General features: G+C 36.4%; 1 protein-coding gene across 7 annotated transcripts in view; it reads right to left on the bottom strand.

Annotated features, from left to right (window-relative positions):
* Positions 1-26,971, bottom strand: part of TTC17 (tetratricopeptide repeat domain 17) — a 134,696-nt gene that overhangs the window by 83,525 nt on the left and 24,200 nt on the right. For 6 of the 7 annotated variants that reach the window (XR_009047438.1, XM_057695006.1, XM_057695008.1 and 3 more), the window contains exons 3-15: positions 20,918-21,087; positions 20,192-20,303; positions 19,829-19,960; positions 15,416-15,525; positions 14,697-14,841; positions 14,112-14,251; positions 12,526-12,686; positions 10,987-11,099; positions 8,726-8,872; positions 7,278-7,393; positions 6,956-7,121; positions 5,706-5,783; positions 5,346-5,570 (exon numbers count right to left, since the gene is read on the bottom strand). Coding sequence is in view for 6 of the 7 variants with exons in the window: in XM_057695006.1 (XP_057550989.1) it covers positions 5,346-5,570; positions 5,706-5,783; positions 6,956-7,121; positions 7,278-7,393; positions 8,726-8,872; positions 10,987-11,099; positions 12,526-12,686; positions 14,112-14,251; positions 14,697-14,841; positions 15,416-15,525; positions 19,829-19,960; positions 20,192-20,303; positions 20,918-21,087 (1,815 nt within the window). In the remaining variant the exon portion in view is untranslated. The remainder of the gene's footprint in view (positions 1-5,345; positions 5,571-5,705; positions 5,784-6,955; positions 7,122-7,277; positions 7,394-8,725; positions 8,873-10,986; positions 11,100-12,525; positions 12,687-14,111; positions 14,252-14,696; positions 14,842-15,415; positions 15,526-19,828; positions 19,961-20,191; positions 20,304-20,917; positions 21,088-26,971) is intronic. The other variant, XM_057695005.1, reaches the window with a different exon arrangement.

A 26,971-nucleotide genomic window follows, 5' to 3' on the forward strand; every position in this document is an offset into this window, starting at 1 on the left:
AATAGGACAGCTACATGGAAAAGAATGAAATTAGAACACTTCCTAACACCAGACACAAAAATAAACTCCAAATGGATTAAAGACCTACATGTAAGGCTAGACACTATAAAACTCCTAGAGGAAAACATAGGCAGAACACTCTATGACATACATCAAAGCAAGATCCTTTTTGACCCACCTCCTAGAATCATGGAAATAAAATCAAGAATAAACAAATGGGACTTCATGAAACTTAAAAGCTTTTGCACAGCGAAAGAAACCATAAACAAGACTAGAAGGCAACCCTCAGAATGGGAAAAAATAGTTGCCTATGAAACAACAGACAAAGGATTAATCTCTAAAATATACAAGCAGCTCATGCAGCTTAATCCCAAAAAAGCAAATAACCCAATCCACAAATGGGTGGAAGATCTAAATAGAGATTTCTCCAAAGAAGACATACAGATGGCCAACAAACACATGAAAAGATGCTCAACATCACTAATCATCAGAGAAAGGCAAGTCAAAGCCACAATGAGGTATCACCTCACACCGATCAGAATGGCCATCATCACATAATCCGGAAACAACACATGTTGGAGAGGGTGTGGAGAAAAGGGAACTCTCCTGCACTGTTGGTGGGACTGTAAGTTGGTACAGCCACTATGGAAAACAATTTGGAGGTTCCTTAAAAAACTACAAATAGAACTACCATATGACCCAGTAATCCCACTCCTGGGCATATACCCAAAGAAAACCATAATCCCAAAAGAAACATGTACCATAATGTTCATTGCAGCACTATTTACAATAGCCAGGACATGGAAACAACCTAAATGCCAATCAACAAATGAATGGACAAAGAAGATGTGGCATATATATACAATGGAATATTACTCAGCTATAAAAAGGGATGAGATGGAGCTATATGTAATGAGGTGGATAGAACTACAATCTGTCATACATAGTGAAGTAAGTCAGAAAGAGAAGGACAAATATTGTATGCTAACTCACATATACGGAATCTAAAAATGGTACTGATGAACTCAGTGACAAGAACAAGGAAGCAGATACAGAGAATGGACTGGAGAACTCGAGGTATGGGAGGGGGCGGGGGGTGAAGGGGAAACTGAGAAGAAGCGAGAGAGTAGCACAGACATATATATACTACCAACTGTAAAATAGTCAGTGGGAAGTTGTTGTATAACAAAGGGAGTCCAACTCGAGGATGGAAGATGCCTTAGAGGACTGGGGCAGGGAGGGTGGGGGGGACTCGAGGTGGGGGCGTCAAGGAAGGGAGGGAATATGGGGATATGTGTATAAAAACAGTTGATTGAACCTGGTGTACCCCCCAAAAAAATAAAAAAAAATAAAAAACAAAAACAAACAAACAAACAAAAAAGTATACGGGGAGAAACCATTGAAAGGTAGATAGAGCCAGGAGGGGGTATATGTGTTTGTTTGAAGGCAGAAGGGAAGAACAAGCGGTGAAATGGGGTCTAGAGGTCCAGTGGAGGTATCCTGGGGGAGAAGGGGAAGGGAAGGGATTTAGAGAGAGACAGTAGGTATGTGGCTTTGTAAACAGGTTGTAGCAACTGACTCTGACATCTCTGAACTTGAGCTGCCTGATAGATGGATGGGCACAGCTGGCTATGGCTAAGCAGAGTCCCCTGGGGATTGCTGTGGTAACAGAGCAGTTTTCTTCTGCAAGGTCTAGCCACAGCCCTGCACCCACGCAACAAGAGAGCAGAGCCCATCTTTTGGATCATTATTAAATGGATATTGTTCAAAGGGTCCAAACTTCCAGTTGTAAAATGAATAAGTTCTGGGGATCTAATGTATAGCATAGTGATTACAGTTAATGATTCTGTATCTTATACTTGAAAGCTTCTAAGAGAGTAGATCTTGTATGTTCTTACCACAGTAAAGAAATGGTAATTATGTGACAGGATGGAGAGGTTAGCTAAGGTTATGGAGGTAATCACTTTATGATATATAAGTGTATCAAATCAACAGGTTGTATACCTTAAACTTATACAATATTATATGCCAGTTGTCTCTCAACAAAGCTGGGGGGGGGGAAAGATGCTGTTGTTTATTATGCTTGGACATGCCCCCACAAATAAAGATGGACTTCCAGAGCATAAAAAAAAAAAAAAAAAAAGGGATGAGATGGAGCTATATGTCATGAGGTGGATAGACCTAGAGTCTGTCATACAGAGTGAAGTAAGTCAGAAAGAGAAAGACAAATATTGTATGCTAACTCACATATATGGAATCTAAAAATGGTATTGATGAACTCAGTGACAAGAACAAGGACGCAGATGCAGAGAATGGACTGGAGAATTCGAGGTTTGGGAGGGGGCGGGGGGTGAAGGGGAAGCTGAGACGAAGCGAGCGAGTAGCACAGACATATATATACTACCAACTGTAAAATAGATAGCCAGTGGGAAGTTGTTGTATAACAAAGGGAGTTCAACTCGAGGATGGAAGATGCCTTAGAGGACTAGGATGGGGAGGATGGGGGGGACTTGAGGGAGGGTGGGGGGGAGTCGAGGGAGGGAGGGAATACGGGGATATTGTATAAAAACAGATGACTGAACTTGGTGTACCCCCCAAAAAATAATAAACAAACAAACAAACAAACAAAAACAGAATCAGTGAGGTTAGCTAATAGAATGGATCTGCCCTGAGAGGAGACAGGTACGAAGGATAGCTCTAAGTTTTTGTCCTAAGATATGGGCTTTACTGTTTCCTGAAATGGGGAAGACTGAGACCAAACTGGAACAATGTTAAGGGGCTAAGTTTTGGCCTGTAGTTTTAGAGTGTGTTTTAGACATTCAAGTGAAGACGTCATGTAAGCTGTTGGATAAAGGATTCTGGAGTTCAGAGCCAAGGTGACAGATGACTCAATAAGGAGAGTATAGTGTTCTTGAGATATGGTCCTGGAACAATCAGATATCCATTTGGATATGAACTTTGATGAATGAACTTTGATCCTTACCTCACATCACAAAGAAAATTTAATTTGAAATGGATCATAGGCCTAAATGTGAGACCTGAAACTATAAACTATCTAGAAGACAACACAGGAAAAGATCTTTGTATATCTGAGAGTCAACTGTTTAAAGACAAACTACAGAAAACAAAACAGAACTATTTTTTTTTCAATCTTCTTATAAGGACATCTTAAATCTAACAATAGAAATTAAAATGGAAAAGATGGAAAATTAAGATAAGTTTCAAAAGCTAAGATAAAAAAGGCAAAGAGAGAAAATATTTTTAACATATGACTGATGCAGTTAAACACTTTATAAAGATTTCATATAAAATTTAAAAAAATTCTAACAAAATGAGCAAAATGCCTATATTAACTTTTACTTTAAAAATACAATAAAATACAATATCCTTAAAGTAAGATAAAGAAATTTATGTTACAACAGAGAAGTGAAAGTTTTTAAAGTAAATTTGTTTTACAAATGTTAATACAGAAACAGTGTGACTCGACTATAAAGAGTGTGAACTCTGCGGCCAATCTCCCTGAGTTCAAACCCAAGCTTTTTGACTTTCTGTAAATCCCTTCGGCTTTCTTTTTCTATCAAATGGGTAAATCTTATCTCATAGGGTTGTTATGATAATTAAATGAATTATTAAATGCAAAATGTTTAGTGTGGTGCCTGGCTCTAGTAAACAATCAATAAAAGTTAGCAGTTATTTCAATTGCTCAATTCTGGTGACAATATAAGCAAAATGAATAGTGATGGATCTTGATTATGGGAATAGATATTGGCCCAAATTTTTTTGTGGATTGTTTGGTATTCTGTATCAAAGCCAACAAAATACTCATTCTCTTACTGACTTAGCAATTCCACTGCTACTAGCAAGCTTTCCTAAGAAAAGTATCCGGAAAACAGAAGTCTTATTCAGAAAATCATTACTGACAACAGCAACCTAAACATCCAGCAACAGAGGAGGAAGTTTTGATATATCAGTTCATCCAACCTTTACACAACCATTTAAGTTGATGGCTATAAAAACTATGTAGTAATAAATTTTTTTATATACTAAGTTTTAAAGATCACCAGTACAGTAAAGTTACAACACTATGATATATTTATGTAGAAGGAAAGTTTACAAGGAAATATTTCCAAATGTTGACAGTTGGGGGTAGGGTCTGATTAAGGTGTATTTTAGGGATATCTACCCTGATTCACCGATTTATATTTTTATTCTTGTTGCAGTACCGCAGTATTTAACTGAAATTTTAGTATAATTTTCAAATATGGAAAGGCAACTAATCTGTAAAGGAGCTCTTTTTTCTTCAGAAGAATACTGCCTAATTGCCTTGGCTGGTGACAGAGAAAAGTGAACCACGAGAAGTATCAAGGAAATACAGCTGTGTTGAGCCTTCCACTTGGGTGCTCACTTTATCATATGCCATATAGAGCACCTGTTCTACTATACCCACACCTGGCACACAGTAAACATCTGATAAATATTTGATGTACTTCTCTGGCAACTTGACCTGCTATATAACATAGTGATGATAAACTTTTACTCAAAATCCAGTTGTGAATTTGTGTATTTCAAAGGAAACTCTTAACAGGCAACAATTTCTTCTCATACTGAAAAAATCAGTTTTGGGACACCTCAAATAAACCTAAGCCATTCACGCACACTTCTTCTGAAAGTTTCTTTGGGTATAAAACTCAGAAACATTTAGACACTAAGTATAAAAGCAATTTAATTGTATATTTATTAGAACTGCATTTCATCAAACCTAAGATTTCATCAATTGTAACAGGCATCCTTATTTCAGAGATGTTAAAATATGAAAAAAAAAAAAGTGATATTTTAGAAAGGATGAAATAACGTAATTAACTACAAAGCAGTGACACAACTCCATGGACTGTGTGTGGGAGGTTCAGGGCATGAATATCAATCTACCTGTCTATCCTTATCAAAACAACCTTTAAACCGAGCTCTGTTTTGGTTGGTATAAAGATATCTATAAATTAAAGCTGTAAAGCAGTATAATATTAAACTAATATGCACGCTATAATGAGCAGGATAAAGTGAGAAGCAGGTGATTCAGACAAAAATGTGGCAGTGAATTTTTAGCAGCTATGTCATTCTTATTTAAATGTAAGTTTCTAAAAAAAACCCTACAATTTATAAACTTCATTTAAAATAAAGAGATGAACACATCGAAAATAAGACAAAGCCCTCTTACAATATGCAAATTCTACTCTGAAAAATAAAACATGAGATTTTTTTATGCCCTCTCTATAAAAATACAAATTATACTCCAAATTTGCATTACCACTACTTAGTACATATTACTACAAAGAAACATAAAACCTCACCTCAGAGCTATTGATGGCCAAAGCTTGAAGCAGCAGTTTAGTGGCATCAAGATGAAGGCCATAGTGAATCAAAAGGTTGGCCAAGTTCACAAGAGGAACATCCTGGTATTGGAGGGGAGCCAAATTCAAAGCTCTCTGAAGACAAGCAATAGCAAAGGTGCTATTTCCTACTGCTCTCCAGTAGAGTCCAGCTTCATTGAGTATCAGCCAGACAGGAGCATTTGGCTGAAAAACCCCAAATACTTCACTTAATACAGGAATACAGTACTTATTCCAAAAAGGATTTTTAATACATGCATTCTAACTTTAATTACAATTACTTAGCATTTTAATTTCAGATGTCTGAAGTAGGCAACTCACCTTGTTAATAGCATGAAATAAGAAAGACCCAATTTCTTCTTCTGGGATAGTGTAGTTATTAATACGGGAAAGCAAAATCTGAAAACATCAAAAGGAAGACTGAATCAATTGAAAATAACAGGGAAGATATTTGAAAAGAATTTCTATAGACAGCAGTCTTTACTTGAGCTCCTCAGGAACAGCTAACTTGAATAGATATTTATAATTATATATATAACACAAGGTCATCGACATACCAACAGGTGTTACCCTGCTCACACATATGCCTTAGTTTCCTTTAATTAAAAAAAGTTAAAAGACATATACATCACACATATATTAAGGTGATCTATCATTTCCCCATTAAAGTCAACCTAAGTGTCCAGAACCAAATGAGAAATTATTCAGAAAACAAAGCATGCAACACCTGATGCAATTAAAATCTGCTATCCTTCCTAGCTGGAAGAGCATCAGATCCTCAATTAATCTACTTTATATTCTTGCAGCATTTATATAACTGTGAGTAACTCTAAGCTAGGGATCATGGTCTATTTATCTCTCTATTTCTAGCACTCCCATCAGCCCCTGGAACATAATGTTTTTTGCCTCAGTAATTGCTGAATGTAAGTAGTAACGGCTCATAGTTTTAAAATTAAATTAAAAAAGGTCACTGTGATAATCTTTTTTCTCTGGAAAAAGGAACTTTTTTCATTTGTGTCTATGGAATGGTGTCTAATACAGGATTTATATTCAGTAGTGAAACATTCCTAGTTATACATAGCTAACAGGAACTAAAGAAAACAGCGTAACAGAACATACTTATAATGTTTGTAAAACAGTTATCAAATTCATACGAATTCCTAAGGACTGCATATGAGCCCAAAGCAGGGTTGATAAGGCCAAGGAAAGATAATCTTCAAGCTTTCAATTTATACAAGCTTCTGGGGCTTGGAGGATGCAAAGCTAAAGTGCAGTGGTCAGAAGGGCCTCCATTAGGTAAACAGAGCTCTGTGTTACTCATCTTTGCAGCCCTCTTAGAGGAACAGTGCTTAGGTGGTCTCTGTAAACAGCAACCCTGAGGAACACTTTTCTTGCATTCCTTCAAGAGCATGACTGCCTTCTTAATTATTTCACCAATTCTTTAACTCTATCCTTCAGTTTTATAACTTAAAGCTCAACAACTGCCTTCTATCAAACTTGCGCTCCACCTATGAGGCTTGTGAAGGCACCCAGCATGGACGGCAATAAACACCAGCCTAAGTGAGCCTTACTTTTCGTGCATGGTCATCTGGCATTTTGGCTTTCAGATCCATGCGGACCTCTAATTCTTTGACTAAGTAGGACAGAGGCTCGCTTTTTCTGATGTCAGTTATGGAACAGTCAGGGGTTTGGGCCTCTTCTTCTGAAGAATAATCATCACTGTTGAGTTCGTGGATCCTGGCACAAGAAAAAGGAACAAAATTCATATTTTCAAAGTTTGGGTGACTTCAAAATAAAGACTTAACCTTTCAGGTCCAAGGCTGGTGCTCTCAAAGAACCGCCAGATGACAATCATGCAGAATCAAGTGCTTTGCCAAATCCATCAGCACTTGCCTGAGTCCTTTGTTTTCCGGAGGCAGAAAATACGTTGGCAATTCCCCGCCAACAGGGACTCTAGGATAGCTTTCTGCACAGTCTGCTCTTTTAGGCCACAGAATATGCTGTTTGTCCTAATAAAGAAAGAAAATTTCTCATAAATTTCTTCAGATTCAATATTTCAACATGCTAAATGAACTTTTAAAAGAACATAAATATACTAGGATAACCGAATAACAATTTAGTATTTTAAGATACAGACACTGCAGCAGACTCTATAATACTCTTTCTACTGCAGATTATTAGTCTAAGTCAGTAATTCTACCTGCTTTACCACAGACTGGTTCAGGCCTAACTCAGTTGAGGCAGTAAGACATAGTGAGAGGTTTGCTTGGGGCTTTTGAGAAAGGAAAGCCAGTCTTAGTCTCAAAGTGCCACACAGGAGCAAACACCATGATGCTCCAGCTACTGCTGGCTGTCGCCTCACTACCATGAGGAAGACAGGCTTTAGGATGGAATCAATACAGTGGATGGCAAATTAAAGAAAAGGAAAGAAATGGGTCACTGGGCCACCGAATCAACCAAAGCTGAAGTTTGCTCTACCTTTGGCTTTCCTATAATTTGAGGTGAATTTTCTTTTAATTTCAGGTGGAGTTTGTGACTTGCACCTGGAAGCATACATACACTTAAAAAACTGACACAGAAAACTATTTTTCTTTCAACTAAGACTTTTTATTGCCAATGCCAAAGTTTAACAATTATTATTTGTAAAATTTCATTTTTCTAAATATTAATAACATGTACCAGAGGTTCACTAAACTTATAGCCTAAGGCTTTCAAACTTGGGAATTTATATTAGATAGAATTAAAAGTGGCTGTATTAATTCTGTTAAAATAAAAACAACTAAATTCTGAAAATTTAATAGTGAATAAAAAATATATAACTTCTGTCTTCATATCTTGGTACCCCCATTGGCTAACATACAATTATTTCTTAGCTAGCTTAGAAATACATATTTATTTACTTGTCTATTATGTATATCTTCTGCTAGAATGTGAGCTCCAGCAGAGCAAGGAACTGTGTACTATATTCATAGTAACAGCCTGGTATACAGTTGGGAGCTCAATAAAAGAGTGTTGATTAAATAAGTGAAGTATATACAAGCATACACTTAGGTCAAGTTTAGAAACTTGTGAGGGTTGGTAATTATACTCAGAGCTCAGAGCTTTGAATTGAAATTAGGGTGTCTATCTGCCCCACCTGTCTGGCAAGAACTCAACACAGACCCTCTGTCTTACTTATCTACTACCTAGCAGAATGCCTTCTATTTGATATAAGCTTAACAAATGCTTGCTGAACTAAGCTGAATAGTGACTGCGGCCATTATTAATCAGTGGGGTTGAGGGCCACTGCTTTAAGAAATCTTGTATGTTTGAGAAAATTCCATTGTCCTCTACTAACTTACCCTATACGCATCAGAGTCCCTGCCCCAGATCCAGAGAACAGAATGGGCTACAGGAGAAGACTTCACCAAATCATTGATATCACTCTGATTTGCTTGAACGTCAAAGTTCACAGACATCATACTGGAAGTTGATGAATCTTCACCAAACTAGAAAATGAAAAGTTCAATCAAATCAAAAGCAGAAAAGGAGTTGTAACTAAGATTTAACTCAACCCAAAAATGTTAGTGAATACTCAAAATTAGAAGGAAATTGGAAAGCAGGTCAGTTAAAAAGCAATCAGATCTTTAATTTTCAGAACTATGCCCCAAGAATATTCTTTCACAGATAATGCATAGCTAGCAACTTTCAATCAACTATGGCGCTGACGTGTGAGAAAATTAGTGTGGATTGTTTTCCTGTCCCTCTAGTTCCTTTCTATGATTTAGTCTCTTTTAGGTTTAATGATTAGCTGATCTAAAGGTTTGATTCATTATTCCCCTCCCCTATTTACACTAAAATGATTACTACTCTATAAAATTAGTGTGCTTAAGGATTCTTAAGAGTTTAATATAGTTATCATATAGGCATTAAAAGCTATCGTAATACAATCTGTTTCAAATATGTATAGCCTTCCTCCAAACCGAGGTACAACAATATTTGATTTGTTCACAAGATACCATAGTTCCTGTGTATTTCTGAAACCTTGTTAGATGAGAGAATGGGACCAGGATGGGATGGAGCAGGAAAGAGACGAAGAGAAAGGAACAGATATGATGAATTTGTAGCTCTATGCCTTTACGAACAGAAACAGATTTTTTCACTATATAGTGATGAAGAAATTTATGGATATATAATGTTGGAAGCTACACTGGTGGATGGCAATCTTCCAAACGGTCTGTCTTGAGACTGTTATGCTATCTAAAAGTACACTGGGTTTTGGTCCATTTCATTTCTAAATATTCCCTTTTGCCCCTTAAAAGGCTAGGATTTAAGACAGGGAGTTACAGAGGGTTTAAGTCTGTTGTTCCTTTACTACCCTTGAAAGCCAAACATGGGATACTGCTAGGAGCTGGCTCACAAAAATCATAGAAAGCTTTTGGTCTCTATTACTACTTCTCCTCCTAAATGCCTCCTAATTTTTGCTTCTTACTCTTTCCCAAAGTAGTCTGGGTTTTTTTTTTTTCAGATTTCCTACAGAAGCTCTCCTGATCTCTTAATTATTTTAACTGCTTATCACTAGAAATTCCTATCTCTATGATTAAGGAACATGATGGGTTTTCTATAGGATAGGATAAGTGTTATTTTATTTCCAGTATTCTTCTGGATGAAAACTGGACTCTGGTTCTGCTTACTGTCTATATCAGCATCAGTTACATGCTATTTTGTATCATATTTATGTATTATTTCTTCCCAACTAGATAGGCTAGGATTGTACGTGTGTGTGTGACTGCATGTGTATGTACCTATATGGACATACAGAGAGAAAGAAAGAAAGCGACAACGTGTATGCAGCGATGGCGCCCAGTAACCCTTTTCGGTTGACAGTGATCATTTTGGTGACGCATTGGGTTGAAGAAACCTAACTGGACTGAGGACTTCAGCAAAGAGCAGAGCTACTCTTTCCCAAATTTTAAATTATAGGTCTTACGAAAGTAATTTAAAAGGGAAGGTAAAGGCTTTGAGTCATAGAGACCAATTCTAGCTCTCATGGTAAAGAAGAAAAGAATTAAACATATATGAAAAGAAAATACAGCCAATACTCTGGGAAACAAAAATGTCATTCGTGGAGTAACTGAGTACTCTCTGTAAAATCTGACTTCACAAACATAACAGAGGGGCTTCCCTGGTGGCGCAGTGGTTAAGAATCTGCCTGCCAGGTTCCATCCCTGATCCAGGAAGATCCCACATGCCGCAAAGCAACTAAGCCCGTGAGCCACAACTACTGAGCCCACGTGCCACAACGATGAAGCCCGTGCACCTAGAGCCCATGCTCCACAACAGGAAAAGCCACCGCAGTGAGAAGCCCGTGCATTGCAACGAAGAGTAGCCCCCACCTGCTGCAACTAGAGACAGCCCACGCGCAGCAACGAAGACCCAATGCAGCCAAAAAAAAAAATTAAAAAACAAAAAAACCCAAAAAAAAAACCATAACAGATACTCAAAGTCTTAAATGACAGTCATACATTTTAGAGTTCAAATAGACAAGGAATTAAGGGGTGAAAGCGATATTATCTTAGATATGTAAAAGTTTATAAGAACTAGAAGAGACTAAGAAAGAGACCTGAACGTAGTCCACATTTTCAAAGATATCACCACGATGGTAGCGCACAGGTTGGTCCCACTGGCAATGTAAACTATGCTGCTGGTTGACCAGACGGCATATCTGATGATTTCCTGGAATAAGAAAGGAAACGAAAATTGATGAAAAAGGTCAGCAAGGCCAACGTGATTTTCTTAGTCTAAGTCATGTAGTATCAACCCTGTACTCTTCAGAGCCTGGCAGAGTACTTGCAGAGAGGGTGCTCATCCAGAGGAAAACTCATTAGTGGCTAATGAAATCATTCTAAAGAAGCCTGTTTCTTCACCTACATAACAAAGGGGCTGCACTAAATAATCACTGAGGCATCTTCTGGCAATTGCATTCTATGGCTGTAAATGATTCAATTGTTTTAAGACTTTGCCCATCTCTCTAGAGAGAATTTGCTTTACATACTTCATAACTCTTTTTCAAATTTATATATAAGAGCTCTGGTTGCATTTCAGTACAGAGTGAGCAGTAAATAAGCCCAAGGACTGAACATACTTTTTACACTCAAAATAGCAAAGAAAACTTGTCAGGTGGATTGTAAAATGGACTGTAAGTGGTCATAGCTAAGGGTCAAAGGTCAAGAGGCTGCAGAGACCAATATATGTACTAAAGGAGAAGGATGTAACATAAGGGATTCTATTCATTTATTCTTTGGGGTCTAGTTGTCATATCTGTTCCCATACGTTTCAATCAGAAATGAAACATTCTGGATACAGCCAAATCACTGATATCCTGTCAACAGGATAAGTTCCTTTAGACCAGTGGTTCTATTTTTGGGTCACAGACTGTAAGAGATTTTAATAAGAGCTATATACCCTCTTCCCAGAAAAAAAATTGTGCATATACACAATCCTGTGCATAATTTTTTCTACCTGAGACAAAGTCTAGTCTAAAACCTTACTTCTACAATAAAACATTTGTTTTTAAGGGAGCAAGAAAAAAAGAACATTTAGCTTTGTTGCCAGTGTTGGCTGAAAAGTGTGGATGTTCTGTTTCTAAGGTGTGTCTGGCTTGAGTTAAACTGGTGTAGGGCCATGTTACTCACAGTGTGTTTTCTTTTCTTTTTTTTTTTTCACAGTGTGTTTTCAAAACAGCAGCAACAGGCATCAAACAGGAGCTTGTTAGAAAAACAGAATCTCAGGCCTCACCTCAGACCTATTGCATTAGAATCTGCATTTTAACAAGCTCTCCAAGAGATTGCTACGCATACTGAATTTAGAGAAGCATCAATGTAGGCCACAGAGGGCAAACAACTGTTAAGACTCTTAGGATACAAAACATTTGGTGTTTACTTCAAAATCTGGTTTTTACTTTTTACTAAAAAAAAGCTAGAAGGATCAAATCAGCTCCCAGGCCTTCTGGTATACCCATAGTGATGATTTCATGTTAGGATTGAGGAAAGTCATAAGCACAATTTTATACTGCTTTATGGCTACATGAAAGTTATGAAAGTAAAGCACACTAGCAGTGAATTTCCTCACCTGTCTTCAATTACTTGGAATCAGTACTTACCTAATTGTGCCTCTTTTGCCATCTGTGTCTCATGGATGATATTTCTTAAGATTTGCTCCTCCTGAATCAGCTTATGTTTTTCCAGGATCTCCTGCTGTCTCAGGTAATGGTCATGTTGCTTTTGATATTCTTTCAACTCATTCAGTGTTCGCTGGAGAGATCTTAACATTTTTTAATGCCAGGAGAAAGTTACAGAGCTTTAAAATTATGAATTTTTAAATCCACTTAAATACACAGGTTGTTTGGTTCTCAGCAAAAATTTTGAATTTTAACATACAACCACTGTATCACAGGTTCAATAACAACGGGGCTAAATAAATACTATTGTTTTATTAAAATTTTTGGGAAAAAAGATGGATGTGAAATTCTTCCTATAAACACAGCAATTAATGACATTAAATGGCGTGTTAGACTTCTCAGGTGCCAAAAAAAATACACAGCAATACACTATAAAGCCTTACACATTTAACAACTCATTTCTTTCCACAAAGACTGTGTTAGTTCCATGGACATTCAAAACCTTTCTAGCATCGTCCTTTTCACATTTTCTTTTGATTCTACCTAAAGACAAGGTTAAAAGAAGAGGCCACAATACCTTGCTCTCTAGCTCCCTGGTTTACAGATTTGGGGAAAAACCACAGAAACTTTGCTTAGAAAGGAACATTCCCTACCACCTGGTATCAATAAATCAGCTGCTTGATCATATTTAGTCACAAAAATCTCAATGCCTATTACACTGTTAACATATGGAGATTTAGAAGTTGTACAGACTGTATAAGAAGAGCATAATATTGGAAGAAGCTCAGCCAGGGAAAGTTCTGATCAGGGATAACAAAGCCAGGCATAAACAAGCTGCCATTCTTGCCTTTTTACTACATTAGGCTTTTAAAGAGATTCGAAAATAAGCAAAAGTTTAATGAAATCCAAATCTCCACTTAATTTTCTAATAATCAAAGTAGACTCAAAACATTAAGGCTAATTCTTTAAGAGATGAACAATTCACTTCTGAGTTATGTCAAGTTCCTTTACTGGCCCTATTATTTATAGAATTAAATACAGGATATTTTTTAAGTATACTACAAGAACCAAGTACAACAGAATTCCATTACTGTACAACTTACACAAATCTGATTAAAATGTGGGCCAAATAATCTCTCTCAACATCACTTAACCAACATAAAAGCCCAACCCTAGGAGTCAAAGAAGAGAAAGATCAAATGTAGCATGTGCAAGTGATTTTACTGACAGCGTATTCTCTGGAAATAAAAATGTAATCAATAGAATTACTGAGCATCTGGCAGCACCCCTCTCCTCCATCTGACTTCCTACAAGTAACTGACGGTCAAAATTGTAAAGATTTAAGTGACAGCATTTACTGTAAATATTCTCCAGTTCCTAGAATCCTTTACACAACCCCTGACTTGTGCTAAACCTCCTGGGTTTGGAGAAAAAAGACAGGACTAGTAGTAGTAAAAAGCTGCTTCTCCTAATTCTAATGAGCAAATTAACACTGATATCACCCTACACAGGTCTAACCTAAGGTTCTACGGTGTTGGTGCTTCCGTGAAATTTTTCCTCCTAGTTACCTATGTTGAGCTTCCAATTTCTGCTCGAGTTTTTGCTGACACAGGACAGCATGCTTCCTCTTTATAGCTTGCTCAAACCCAGGTTTAGCCTGTAAAGCATGGTCATAACAGAGCACTGAGTGGTTATACTCCCCAAGCATCTGAAGAGACAAAAACAAACACACACACACACACACAAACACAGGGGGGAAAATGTTAGCCTGGTTGTATCTGTCCAAACCCCCTTATAATTTATGAGATCACACCAAATTTCATACAGTGAACATTATTTCGATCAGTGGTCAAATCTCCATAACACGAAGCAATGCTATATATAGGATGGTTCAATGGGAGGTACTGCTATCTTAAGAGGAGTACTCTAAGGAAATATAATAATTCTATCAATTTAATTATTTTCTTTTTTGTCAAGAGGCTAGGACCCTTATGACTCGCTACTGTTATGAAGCTTTTCCCCTTAATTTCTTCATTTCTATCCCCTTTTCCTTGTTTGGACCAAAAGAAGGGAAAAGGGTATTTTTTTATTTGGAAAAAAAAAGAAAGAAAATAGCAACTGGATTGGTTCATGTAAGAAAAAGTTGTATTTACTGCATATATATTTCCTAAAGTGTAATAGCTAGTGAAGAAGTCACTGTCGTCCAGAGCTGCGTGGACCACGACAGCAGCATCAGCAGAGAAGTGTGCTCTGTGGAGGACGTTCGCCAGGTTGACCAGGGCAATGTCCTTATTGTGCCTAAAAGAGAAGGGAAGATGTAATTAGATGTCAGGAAAGAAGCATGTGCTCCACAATTACCTATAAATACCTGACAAGGGCAAATTACATTCAAAGTTATTGAGCTTAGGAAAATAACTTTGAGTTTACTTACAGATGGGGAAAATAATTTAAGAAAATCTTAATGTTTAATTTTACATAATTGATGGTGCTTACTCAATCTGACAGCTACAAATTTTGCCACAAAAATACAGTCTAACAGACATTTTAGGATTTTAAAATGTATTTAGGGCTTATATTTGCTTTGAGAAAAATTTATGATAGTTTCTCCAGCCAAGCTCCTTACTCTCAAGTCTCAAGTGAATCAGGGGGCATCTACATTATATACTTTTTGCTTAACAGAAATCAGAAGTACGTTATGCCATTATCATCTTGAGCTCTCTGACATCTAACATTTTTGTAACGGGACTAATTTCTTGGAACAGAAATGGAGGAGAATGTAAGTACAACACAGTGTTTCTTCTTGTTTTCTATGTATCTGAACAGCTCTGATTCATGGGGAGAATCCGGAGGCGCGGAAGGGGAAGAGCCCTACCTGGATGAGAAGTGAAGCGCGCGCATGGCACATTCCACTGCTTGATACGGCGCATTCTTTATTCTCCAGTAAAATGAAGCCATGTTATAGAGCACCCACGAGGAAGAGTTCTAGAAATCAAACAAATAAAATGACAACCAAATATGACTCAAAGACAGTTTCTTCAACTCAGAATGTTCAAAATGAGCACCTCTACCACTCTCTCTCATCTGAAACTAATGAAGAAAATCAAGACTTATTACAGTAGCAACAAAGCAGAGGACAAAGTACAAATAAACCATCCTGGTCAAAAGAGCGTCTGATCATTAGTTGAGCAAGTGTATTAAGGTGTGATCTACACAGAGAGACTGTCCAACCCCAGGCTATCTTCCAAGGGGGAAATAAAGCCAAAAATCCCACCAAGTGGTCACAGCTTGGGCCCTATTTCAGTACTTTAGAAGTTAATTAGGATCTAACTTACTTAGAAATGCTAGTTGTTCTAACATGAAATTCCTGAAATTAACATACTGCAAAGCTTCCTATTTATGTAACATCTGAATGGAGGTATATGTATGTAAGCTGATGAAAGGCTTATGCTTTTGTGAAAGGTGAATCTTTATTTGTCATTTTCTTATATGTGTTCAAAAACTAATTCCGACCTTCACACTGCTAGAAAGTAAGTCTTCAGTATACAGTAATCAGTGTATTATATAGTCAAATTAAACAGAAGTTCAGATAGGTTTTCTCCTTTTGTGGCTTGATTTTTTGTCTCCTAACTTACACTGAATTTCAATGGCAAAGAGGTCATAACACTACAATGAATCATGTCAAAAACTGTAAGTAAGTTTAAATTCAAGAAAGAAATTTCAAATTCAGCACAGGAAAAAAAGTCATAATGTTTAAGATAAAATGGGAAATACATATGATAGCCAACATTTAATACCTTTAATGTACAGCTAGCTCATATAAAATCTAAACAGAGAAAGAAAAAACCAAGAGAACAAGGGCCAAAAACATGGACAATGCAAAAATATGAAACAATGGCTACTCAGCAGGTGAAAAGATATAAAACTTAAAAACAAAAAAGAATTACAAAGATACAAGTTTTCCTTTGAAAAATTGGCAAAGATTAAAAAGAATGTCAGTATTCGCTATTGGCTACAGTGTACACTAACTTCAGATATTAACTGTAGAAATACTAGGTTAGTGCAGCATTTCTAGGGGACAATTTGACAACACGTACATGAAAAGCCTTAAAAATGTGATTATCCTTTTATCCCAAAATTTCACTATTAAAAATTTACCCTATGAGAATAAAGTTTAACTACAAATATGTGTAAAAATAAAACTCCAAAAATATATTATAAAACAGTAATTATCTCTTTTTAAATTATAATTTCTACCTTCCCTTTTATAGATTTTTATATAGTCTGACTTTTTTTTACAAGGACCAATTATCTTATTTTAAAAAGTTATTTTTAAGATTAAAACTAGTATAATTCCATATTAATCATCCTTAAATATTCTTTCTCCAAGGAGAAAATATGATTTTTGAGTGACACAATGAAAGATTTTAGCACTAAGTGTAGCTGGTTAAGGAATACTATATTCTTTTACAATTCACTTATGACTTAGGCTTCGGTCTCCTTTTTAGTAGCCTTTTGAGAAAGCTTTTCTTTAAATCAACAAATGATTTTTAATCTCTTATTTTTAAACCATGTATTGTGAATTGGGACAAAAAGATCAATTACAAATTCTACATGAACTACTAAAAGCATCATGATAAGCAGAATACTCTACACATCATAGTATACTGGAAGAGAAAAATCTTTAAAGAAAAATCTTTCTATAAGATTTCTCATAAAATCTCCTCTCAAATCTATAAATGTTCTAATGTCACTATTAACTATTCTATCTCTTTTGAACACATTTTTCCCTTGGCTCTTAGGATACCACATACTTCTGGACATCCTTTTGGATCTCTTCTGCTGGCCCTTCCCCCTCTACTTGATAGATAATGTAGGAGGACCCAGGACCTCTTCTCAAACTTTACTCTTCTCCAGATGACCTTATGCAATCCCATGACTACAAATACTCCCTATTTAACAACTATTCTCTACCTATATACCCAGCTCTACCTCTACTGGAATTCCAGACCCATACAGGTATTTCAGATTTAACCTGACCAAAATAGAACTCTATCTTCTCTTCTCTTGCCCCAACTCTGCTGCTTCTTCAAGTTGCTCAAGCCAAAAATTAAGGAATTATCCTCGATTCCTCTTTTTCTCTCATTCCACATCTAATTAACCAGCTTATAAACTTCTAAACATTCCCTGAAATAGTTTAAGTCCCTTTATTTCTACTAACCATTCTAGTCCAAACTATCTTCACCTCTCTCTTGAATTACTACACTAGCCTTCTAATGGTCTATTAACAATTTTGGCCTCCTTTAGTCATTTCTCCACATAAATTTGAGAGTGTACTTTAAAAAACATTAATTATGTCACTCCTCTGCTCTAGCTTTTCAGCACACCTGGAATAAAACTCAGAGTCCTAACTTTGGCTCTCAGAGCCCTACACAGTCTGGCCCTGGCCTACTTCTTTGGCTTCCTTCCCTATTATCCTCCCCTTTGCTCACCAGGCCCCAGCCATACTGACCTGAGTTTAATCACATAACACTTGTTACAGACTGAATGTTTGTCTCTCTCACCTTTCATATATGGACGTTCTAACCCCCAATGTGACTATATCTGCAGATAGGGTCCCTGAAGAGGTGATAAAGGTTAAAAATCCAATGGGGCAGCCCCTTACAAGGGGAAGATTTATCTCTGCTTCTCTCCCTCCCTCTCTCCCCATGTACACAGAGAAGAAGCCATGTGAGGACTACAGGCCAGGAAGAGAGTCCTCACCAGGAACTGAATCAGCCAGCAACATGATCTTGGACTTTCCAGCCTCCAGAACTGTGAGAAACAGATGTCTGTTGTTTGAGCCACATAATTTGTGGTATTTTGTGATGGCAGCCTGAGCTGACTAATATTCTACGAAGTTCATTACGGCTTCAGGGCCTTTGCCTCAGCCTAGAATTCTCTTCCTTGATCTTTGACTTTTGCTTCCCTCTTGTCATTAGGTATCAACTGAAATTTCATCTTTCCAGAGAGGATAACCCCAAATGCTCAATCTAAAGTAGCCACCTAATTACCCTGTTTTAATTTTCTATAGAGGACTTACCGCTATGATCTACTTTCAACTAACAATTCTCTGAAGGAGATCTTAAACCCCAGACCACTTTTCCTTTATTACTCATCAATTCTGGGGATGCAGTATTTTACATTACCTTCAGAAAAACAAGATGAAGAAGGTAACTTAGCTACAAAAAAATCCTATAATATATAATGTATCTGAATAAACATATAAATGTATTATATATCTGGGTAAACTGTATATAAATGTTACAATTACACATTTTACTTAATACCACTATAACACTGCTTAGAAACTGGCCTGCATTTTACGAATCTCCTTAGGCATAGAGAAGAGCAAAAACTATTTTCTAAATTCCCACATATTATCCCAAGTGGTACCTTTAAATTCTTAGGTCCTTTTACATAATTCCCCATTTCATTTTTTTAAAAGTAGACATTCCCTGGGCTTCCTAGGTGGCGCAGTGGTTAAGAATCCGCCTGCCAATGCAGGGGACACGGGATTGATTCCTGCTCCAGGAAGATCTCACATGCCGCGGAACAACTAAGCCCGTGCACCACAACTATTGAGCCTGTGCTTTAGAGCCCGTGAGCCACAACTATTGAGCCCATGTGCTGCAACTACTGAAGCCCACGTGCCTAGAGCCTGTGCTCTGCAACAAGAGAAGCCATGGCAATGAGAAGCCCGCGCACCACAACGAAGAGTAGCCCCCACTCACTGCAACTAAAAGAAAGCCCGTGCACAGCAAAAAAGACCCAACACAGCCAATAAAATAACTAAATAAATAAATAAAAACTTAGCAAAGATTTAAAAAAAAAAAAAGTAGACATTCCCTTAAAAGGACGTGATGATTTTATTGTTGGCGGTGATTCTTTTTCCTGCTCAGAGTGATAATCTATGTATTTACTGTGTGTAGACATATATCAAAAACACTGTTAATGTTCTTTCACACTCAAAATATATAATCTAGCCCTGCTGCTTATGTTAGTTTATAATTTGTTTTTGTTTGTTTGTTTGTGAATTAGTTTAAATAAAACTTTTCAGCATCTTGTCCTGGTAAAGGGGACTGGATTATCAATGCTTCTGCCTAACTTTGAACTATACAGTTTGTATTACTGTAATCATGATTTAAAATCACTCTCTAAACAAAAACATGCTAGGTAGGTATTTTCTGAAAGAAAAATATCTTCTGTGCACAGAGTCTCCGGGCTCTTTAAGTCACTGATGACTTACCTTCTGTAGGCCTTCATGAATAAGGTGACCTATATCATCTATACTCCTTCCTAATCGTTTAGATAAATACGTGAAGATTGGATCTTCTTTAGGTAGTAGAGGCGCAGAAAGATTAACTCTCTCTTGTACACCCTGAAGAGAAGACGAAAAAATTGATAAAAACAGAAAAAGGAGATTATAAGACATAAAAAAATCACAAGTAATTTGGTATCTCACAGCATTTATTTTGAAGTAATTTTAAGAAATAGATGTTTGTTAAGTTGTAAAGCTGTTTGGAAGGAGAGAAGAAAGGAGTATGTATAAGCAAGAGATTCAAGAAAAAAAAATAAAAACAAGAAAAACCCCCCAAATTTCTCTACTTACTCGCAAGTGCTGAAAAGCGTGTATGCTATATGGAAGTTCTAGAATTTTAGTACAATCAGGCTGTTCAGGGTCTGGAGGGACAGGAGATTCTGTGTCTATATAATCTTCAGGGCTAAAATCAAGAGGCAAGAAGTAATGAATGAATGAAAAGTGAAGAAAATGTCCAATTTTTCCCTAACTGAAAAATACTCTCAAAGCATCTCACTTTACAACCAATATCAGTCAACATGCATACCTTTTTCATACAGCTGTTACTAGAGCAAAATATTTTGAGAGTTCAACTTAGAGGAGATAAATCAAGAGTAAGGGAGAAAATAGTAGGTAAGTCACAAACCATCAAGACTGTGGACTTTTCAAAAGCGAATACAACACTGCTAAACTCTTTCTAGAAATGTTAAACCAATTTACACTTCTATATACAGTTTTTCCACATTTTTTACCAGTTATTGATTTTTAAATATTTTTTTCCAATTTGACAGCTGCATTTATTTGATCATCACTGAGATATTTTTTCCACGTTTACTGGCCATTTGCATTTTTAAACCATAAATTGTTCAATTTTCTACTATGGTATTAAATATACTTAATTGACTTATAAGAATTTTATACCTAGTGTATACGTGGAACTTTCAATTCTCAGTAAAGTCATCAGTGATTGAAGCTTTGACTTGAGAAAGGTCTGTTCAGGAAGACGTACTTTTATTCTTGGAAAGAGAATTTCTTTACCTGATATCTTTGCTCTCCAAAGTTATGTATGTGCCATCATACAGATCTAGGTCCCCTAAGGGCACCTTGGCTTTGATGCAGTCTGGATCCTCTTTATTATGTCTCTGTTCCAGTCCTGTATCTCTGTCCTCATTCTCTTCTATGTGAATTTTTTGAGCGACTAATTGCTTCTGTTTAGAAGAAAATAAGAACATGATGGCGTTTTCTAATATTTCAACCTAGATACCATGTAAGAGAAAGGAGAATTTAACGTGATGAACAAGTCAGAGGATTCTGAATATGCCCTTGGTTACCTCAGTTGACATAAATAAGCTTCTTGAAACAAGTGTCCATATACAGAAAGTAAAAGAACATGACTTGTACAATACCGGCACACAAGTGGCTTATGATATGATCTCTGACTATCCGTAAAGCTACTTCTATGAACTTAACTTCCCTGGCGCAGAATGGCTCAGCAATTAGAAGTACCCTGAATTGTCCAAACATGTCATATTTCAGTTATTCAAGACACCTAGCACGCTGACAGTACCACCTGGAGTAACTAGTGTTCCAGGGGAATTCCTGCCACTGACCTTTTTTTCCCCACATACAGAAGAATTACATAACAGCCATGTTTCTACCACCCTACCTATCTTAACATTTTGCCATACTCCAAATCTTTATAAAAGAAAAAAAAAATAGCTGAAGCCCCTCTTAACTGCCTTTGAAATCCCTCTCCCTTCCAAAAGTAACCACTATCCTGGAATTCCCTGGTAGTCCAGTGGTTAGGATTCAGCGCTCTCACTGCTGAAGGCCTGGGTTCAATCCCTAAGGAACTAAGATCCCACAAGTCACGTGGCACAGCCAAGAGAATAAATGAATGAATGAATGAATGAATAATTAAAAAAACAAAAGTTATCACTATCCTGTTTTAGGCATTATTTTCATGTATATTTTTATAAAATATTACTATATTGCCCTTATTCTTTTAAAATACTTTATATATACCTACAGTTTTATCTCCAAAATCAACATATAGCATTGCTTTGCAAGCAGTTTTAAAATTTTATATAAATAGTATCATACTCTATGTATCATTCTACAACTTTCTTTTTTTAAACTTAATATTATGTTTTTGAGATTTATCTACATTGGTCGGTATAGCTCTAAATTTTTCATTTTAATGGATGGATAAAAATGTATTTTCCTGTAAACCTTTAGGTTGCTTCTTTTTTTTTTTTTTTTTTTGCATTTTTTTAATCTCTTTATTGGAATATAATTGCTTTACACTTTTGTACCAGCTTTTGAGGTACACCAAAGTGAATCAGCTGTATTTATACATATATCCCCATATCCCCTCCCTCTTGAGACTCCCTCCCACCCTCCCTGTCCTGGCCATCTAAAGCATCACCCATCATTGAGTTGATCTCCCTTTGTTATGGGAAGTTGCTGTATAGGTTGCTTCTTTTTAAATATTTTTGCTATTAAGTGTGCTATAATATTCTTATAAACCTACCAATGTGTCAGACTTCCATTGGGGGAAATATGGGGTTAAATGGAATACACATTTTCAGTTCATTCAGTCACTATCAATCTGCTCTTCAAAGTGGTTATTAAACCTAGAATTCTCCCAACAGATTATGATAATATCCATCTTCCCATAAAGTTACCAACATTTGGCTTTGTTCTACTTTTTAATTTATGTCAATCTGATGGGTATGAAATGTTATCTTGTTACAATTACTGGGGTAAGACTGTATTACTATTAACAAATTTGTGCCCCTCCTTATAAGAGAATTCTACATCACTGTTCTGCTGGACTCAGACGTGGCCAATGTAACATGAGAAGCACCCTCTGATCCTTCTAGAGGGAAGCACTTTTAGAGTCAGTGTATGCTTCACCATGTTCTTTCTTTTCCCTCAGGTACTGAGAACAGCAATATCCAAGCTGTTATAGGTGTATTTCTCATATGCACTATACAGCTAGACTACGTAAGACATCCAATCTGATAGGCCAAGTTTTAATCAGTGAGTTTAATCTGTTTATATTTATTGTGATTGCTGATTGGATTTATTTCAACCATATTATTTTGGGTGTTCTGTTCATCTTGCTACTTCCTTGCTGCTTTTTTCTCATTTCCTGCCTGTCACGTGCTTGCTGCACTTTCTATATCCTCCCCCACCCCCCCACCCCGCCCCGCCACATCTTCTCTTTGTTTGTAGGTTTGAAAACTACAGATTGCATTATATTATTTTTGGTATTGCCCTTTTTTTTTTGGTTAAGTTTTTCACCAGTAAATATTTCAGTATGATTCTGAAAGATTCTTTTTTTAAAAAATTTATTTTTATTTAGTTCTTTATTTGGCTGTATTGGGTCTTAGTTGCAGCATTTGAGCCCTTTGTTGCAGCACGCGGGCTTCTTCTCTAGTTGTTGTGTGTGGCGCGGGCTCCATCGCCCTGGGGCATGTGGGGTCTTAGTTCCCTGCACTGGAAGGCGGATTCTTAACCAATGGACCACCATGGAAGTCCCACGAAAGATTCTTTTTTTTTTAAAAACTAATACCACAACACCATTATCATACACAAAAAACAGTAATTTTTTAATATCAAATATCTAGTCTGTGTTCATTCCCAACTGCTTCTTCCCTCTTTATTTTAAAATACAATTTGTTTGAGGTCCAATAACGTCCACACACACGGCAACTGGTTGATCTGTCTCTTAAGTCTCTTTTAATCTTCTGGTTATCCCTCTATTTCCTTTTTTTAATCCTTGTTATTTATTTGTAAAAGAAATTGGGAAGCTATAGAGTTTATTAGTCTACAAGGCTTTACTGACTGCATCCCACAGGTTTCACATGGTCCTCTGTCCTCTGTATTTCCTGAATATTAACAGCAGGATCCAAGGGTTCTTAACTTTTTCATGTAATAGACTTCTTTGGCAGTCTGATGAAGCCTACAGACCCCTTCTTAGAATAATCTTTTAAATACACAGAATATATAAAATAACCAAAAAAACCCAATTATACTGAAAAGCAAACTATACTGTGATTTGATTAGATTTATATTTCTTTTGGCAGGACTTCTGAAAGGTGGCAATACTCTTAAATTTTTAATATGTATGCCTATAAATTTTCCAACAGGATTTTAATTTCTTCAGTTATTTTTGCCTCCTGAACATAATAAAAGAGTTAACATGCTTTAATTAACCATTGAGCATGCCCCAACCCACCTACAGACTGGTAATTTTATTTAGTTTTACCTTTTAAACACAGAAAATAAATAAATAACTTTAGCAACTTTTTCCTCAATGTTTTTACTCACCATTACACATCCAATGCACTTCCACTGGATTTACTTTTCTTCTTGCAGAAGTATATCTTTAATTTTTTTGTTTTAAGTGAAGGTCTGTGGGTAGTAAACTGTCTGTGTATGTCAAAAGACTGCTTTGTCCTCACTCTTCAATGATGGTTTAAGAGAATATAAAATATTATATTTAAAAGAATACAAAATTCTAGACTTAACACTTTGATGCTATTCCTCCACTGTCTTCTGGTATCTAAGAAGTTCCTCCAGTTGTCACAACTTTGTAGATAAACTGTATTATCTAGTCTCATGGCTTTATGTCTACGTCAATGAATAACAAATTTATATCTCTAGCTTAGACCTTTATCCAGGAGTCCACAGTAGAAGAACCAACTCCTCATTCAATGTCTCTACTGAGATGTCTAATACTTATTAGTATCTCAAACATAATGTACCAAAGCTAAACTCCTCCCCCGTCTACACCTCCTTCAGTCTTCCCTATCTCAGCTAACATCACCTCCATTCAACACTGCTCGGGTCAAAAATCTTGGAATCATCCTTCACCCTCTCTCCATCTCTGTCTGTCTTGTCTCTTCCCAGCTACTCCATGACCATCTCCTGTGTCTAACAGCTTTGTAGTTGTTTCCAGATTCTATCCAGATCCCAAGTCTAAAATCAGATCACATAATTTTAGAGCTTCTACCCCAAAGTAATATTCTGCCCTGAAATGGTGTTCAGGAAATTGAAGATTCAATTACTGATCCACTGGATGGTTTGTTTTTTGGTCATTAGGTTTTGTTTTGTCTTCCTGCCTTTTTTTTTCCCCCCACCAGACTCTTTTCACACTCCACCCTAGTCTGCAAGCAGCAGTAAATTTGGTTATCTTCCTTTATCTTGCATGAAATATTGTCATCCTCTTTACTCCACAGAGATGAATCATCAGACACCAGAGCCTGTTCCTGGCCTTTGAGACCAGCAGGTTAATAGTTTCAGCTACATTCTTGACAATGTTTTTGTTCCATTTCTGGTCTATGGAGATGTTCATGTTGTGTTTAGGCCTGACCCACACTGTATTTTGATTTCTATTTTGTTTTTTATCTGTCATTGCTGTGTATATGAAACAGAAGTATAAACTAATTACTAAGTATATTACACTACCTTAACCAAAAATTGGTGGAGTCAATATTTTTTATTTGCATTTTCAATGACTTGGTAGATGGCATTTTCCCCCTACACTTACTCCAAGTCTCCTTTTATGTTAAATAACACTGCCGCCTAGAAAGAGAGATAACAATAAACATATACGAGGTTGTCTATGCATCTGAAAATAAAAACTATTTTCTGTACCACTGTATCTTTCTGAACACTGTGTTCAAGTTTGAAGTTTCCAAGTATGAAGCCCTATAAATATATCTATTGTCTTTTTCCTAGTACTCATGAAAATCAACATTTCCAAATTTATAACTGACAAAACTGGTAGGAACAAGGTGAGATACTATTTAAAAAATGGTGAGGTGTTCAAGTTTTATAAATATTCCTGAAGTGCTACTACCTACATACAGCTGGTTAATATGTGCTAAAAGCTCCTCCTTCTTAATTTATAGATATTTAAAAAGTATATAATTATAACTACTGCTGTTGATAAATATGACAGTTTGAATTTATATACGTGAAACTCAGAACTTCTTCATAACTAAAAAATGAGTGGCTACCTGATTTTATCTCTGGTTTAAGCCAAGAGATAAGGCGTTTGCCTCTGGTTCTGCCATAACTTGTTTTGTGAAATCAGGCAATTTGCTGTCTTTAGGTCTAATTGTTTCCTTGCCTCTAAAATGAAGATGACCTTTATGATTCCTTCTAGCTCTCAAAGACTCTGATTCTACTCTTATTATTCCAGTAATTCTCTAAATCTCATTTTGCAAACTGGGTTACTTTTTCTGCAACTTAAAGTTTCCTTAAAATTTGGATTCAGTTTACACTGTAACTTGTAAGAAGAGGTTTTATAAGAGGAAAAAAGAAACTATTTTTCAAATAGTTAATACTGTTTGCTACTAAGAAGAAAATCAGTTTATGAAAATCAATGACAGAAATAAAAAGGTCAGATTTTATTAGCACTAATAAATATCAAGTTTTCAAGGTGTGGGAAAAGAATTTGAAAAAAGAATAGATACATGTATATATATATAATTGAATCATCACTTTGCTGTACACCTGAAACTAACACAACATTGTTAATTAACTCCACTCCAATATAAAATAAAAATTACAAAAAAAGTTTTCAAGATGCAAAGTGATGAATGCGTCTCACCTCAATCATAAGAACACAAAATACCAAGACCCTAGTTTTTACTACCTGGAAATTAACAAAATTATATTTTTGAGGTATCCAAACTATTCTTCCTTTTGATATTTTACCCAAACTCTCCTTCCAAGAATATCCTGAGATAATTCCTCTTCACACTTGATGGAAAGATTTATACATGGAAACTCTGTTCAAGGATACACTAAACCAAGAATGAGGAATAAAACCCAAGCTCCAGTAGCATGTTTCTCTTGCTATTGCTCAAATGGCATTCGGATTTAAAAACAAACAAACAGAACTTCCCTGGTGGCGCAGTGGTTAAGAATCCTCCTGCCAATGCAGGGGACATGGGTTCAAGCCCTAGTCCAGGAAGATCCCACATGCCACAGAACAGCTAAGCCTGTGCACCACAACTACTGAGCCTGTGCTCTAGAGCCTGAGAGCCACAACTACTGAGCTCATGTGCTGCA

Source organism: Hippopotamus amphibius, chromosome 9 (assembly GCF_030028045.1).
Source record: "Hippopotamus amphibius kiboko isolate mHipAmp2 chromosome 9, mHipAmp2.hap2, whole genome shotgun sequence".
Lineage (NCBI taxonomy): Eukaryota > Metazoa > Chordata > Mammalia > Artiodactyla > Hippopotamidae > Hippopotamus > Hippopotamus amphibius.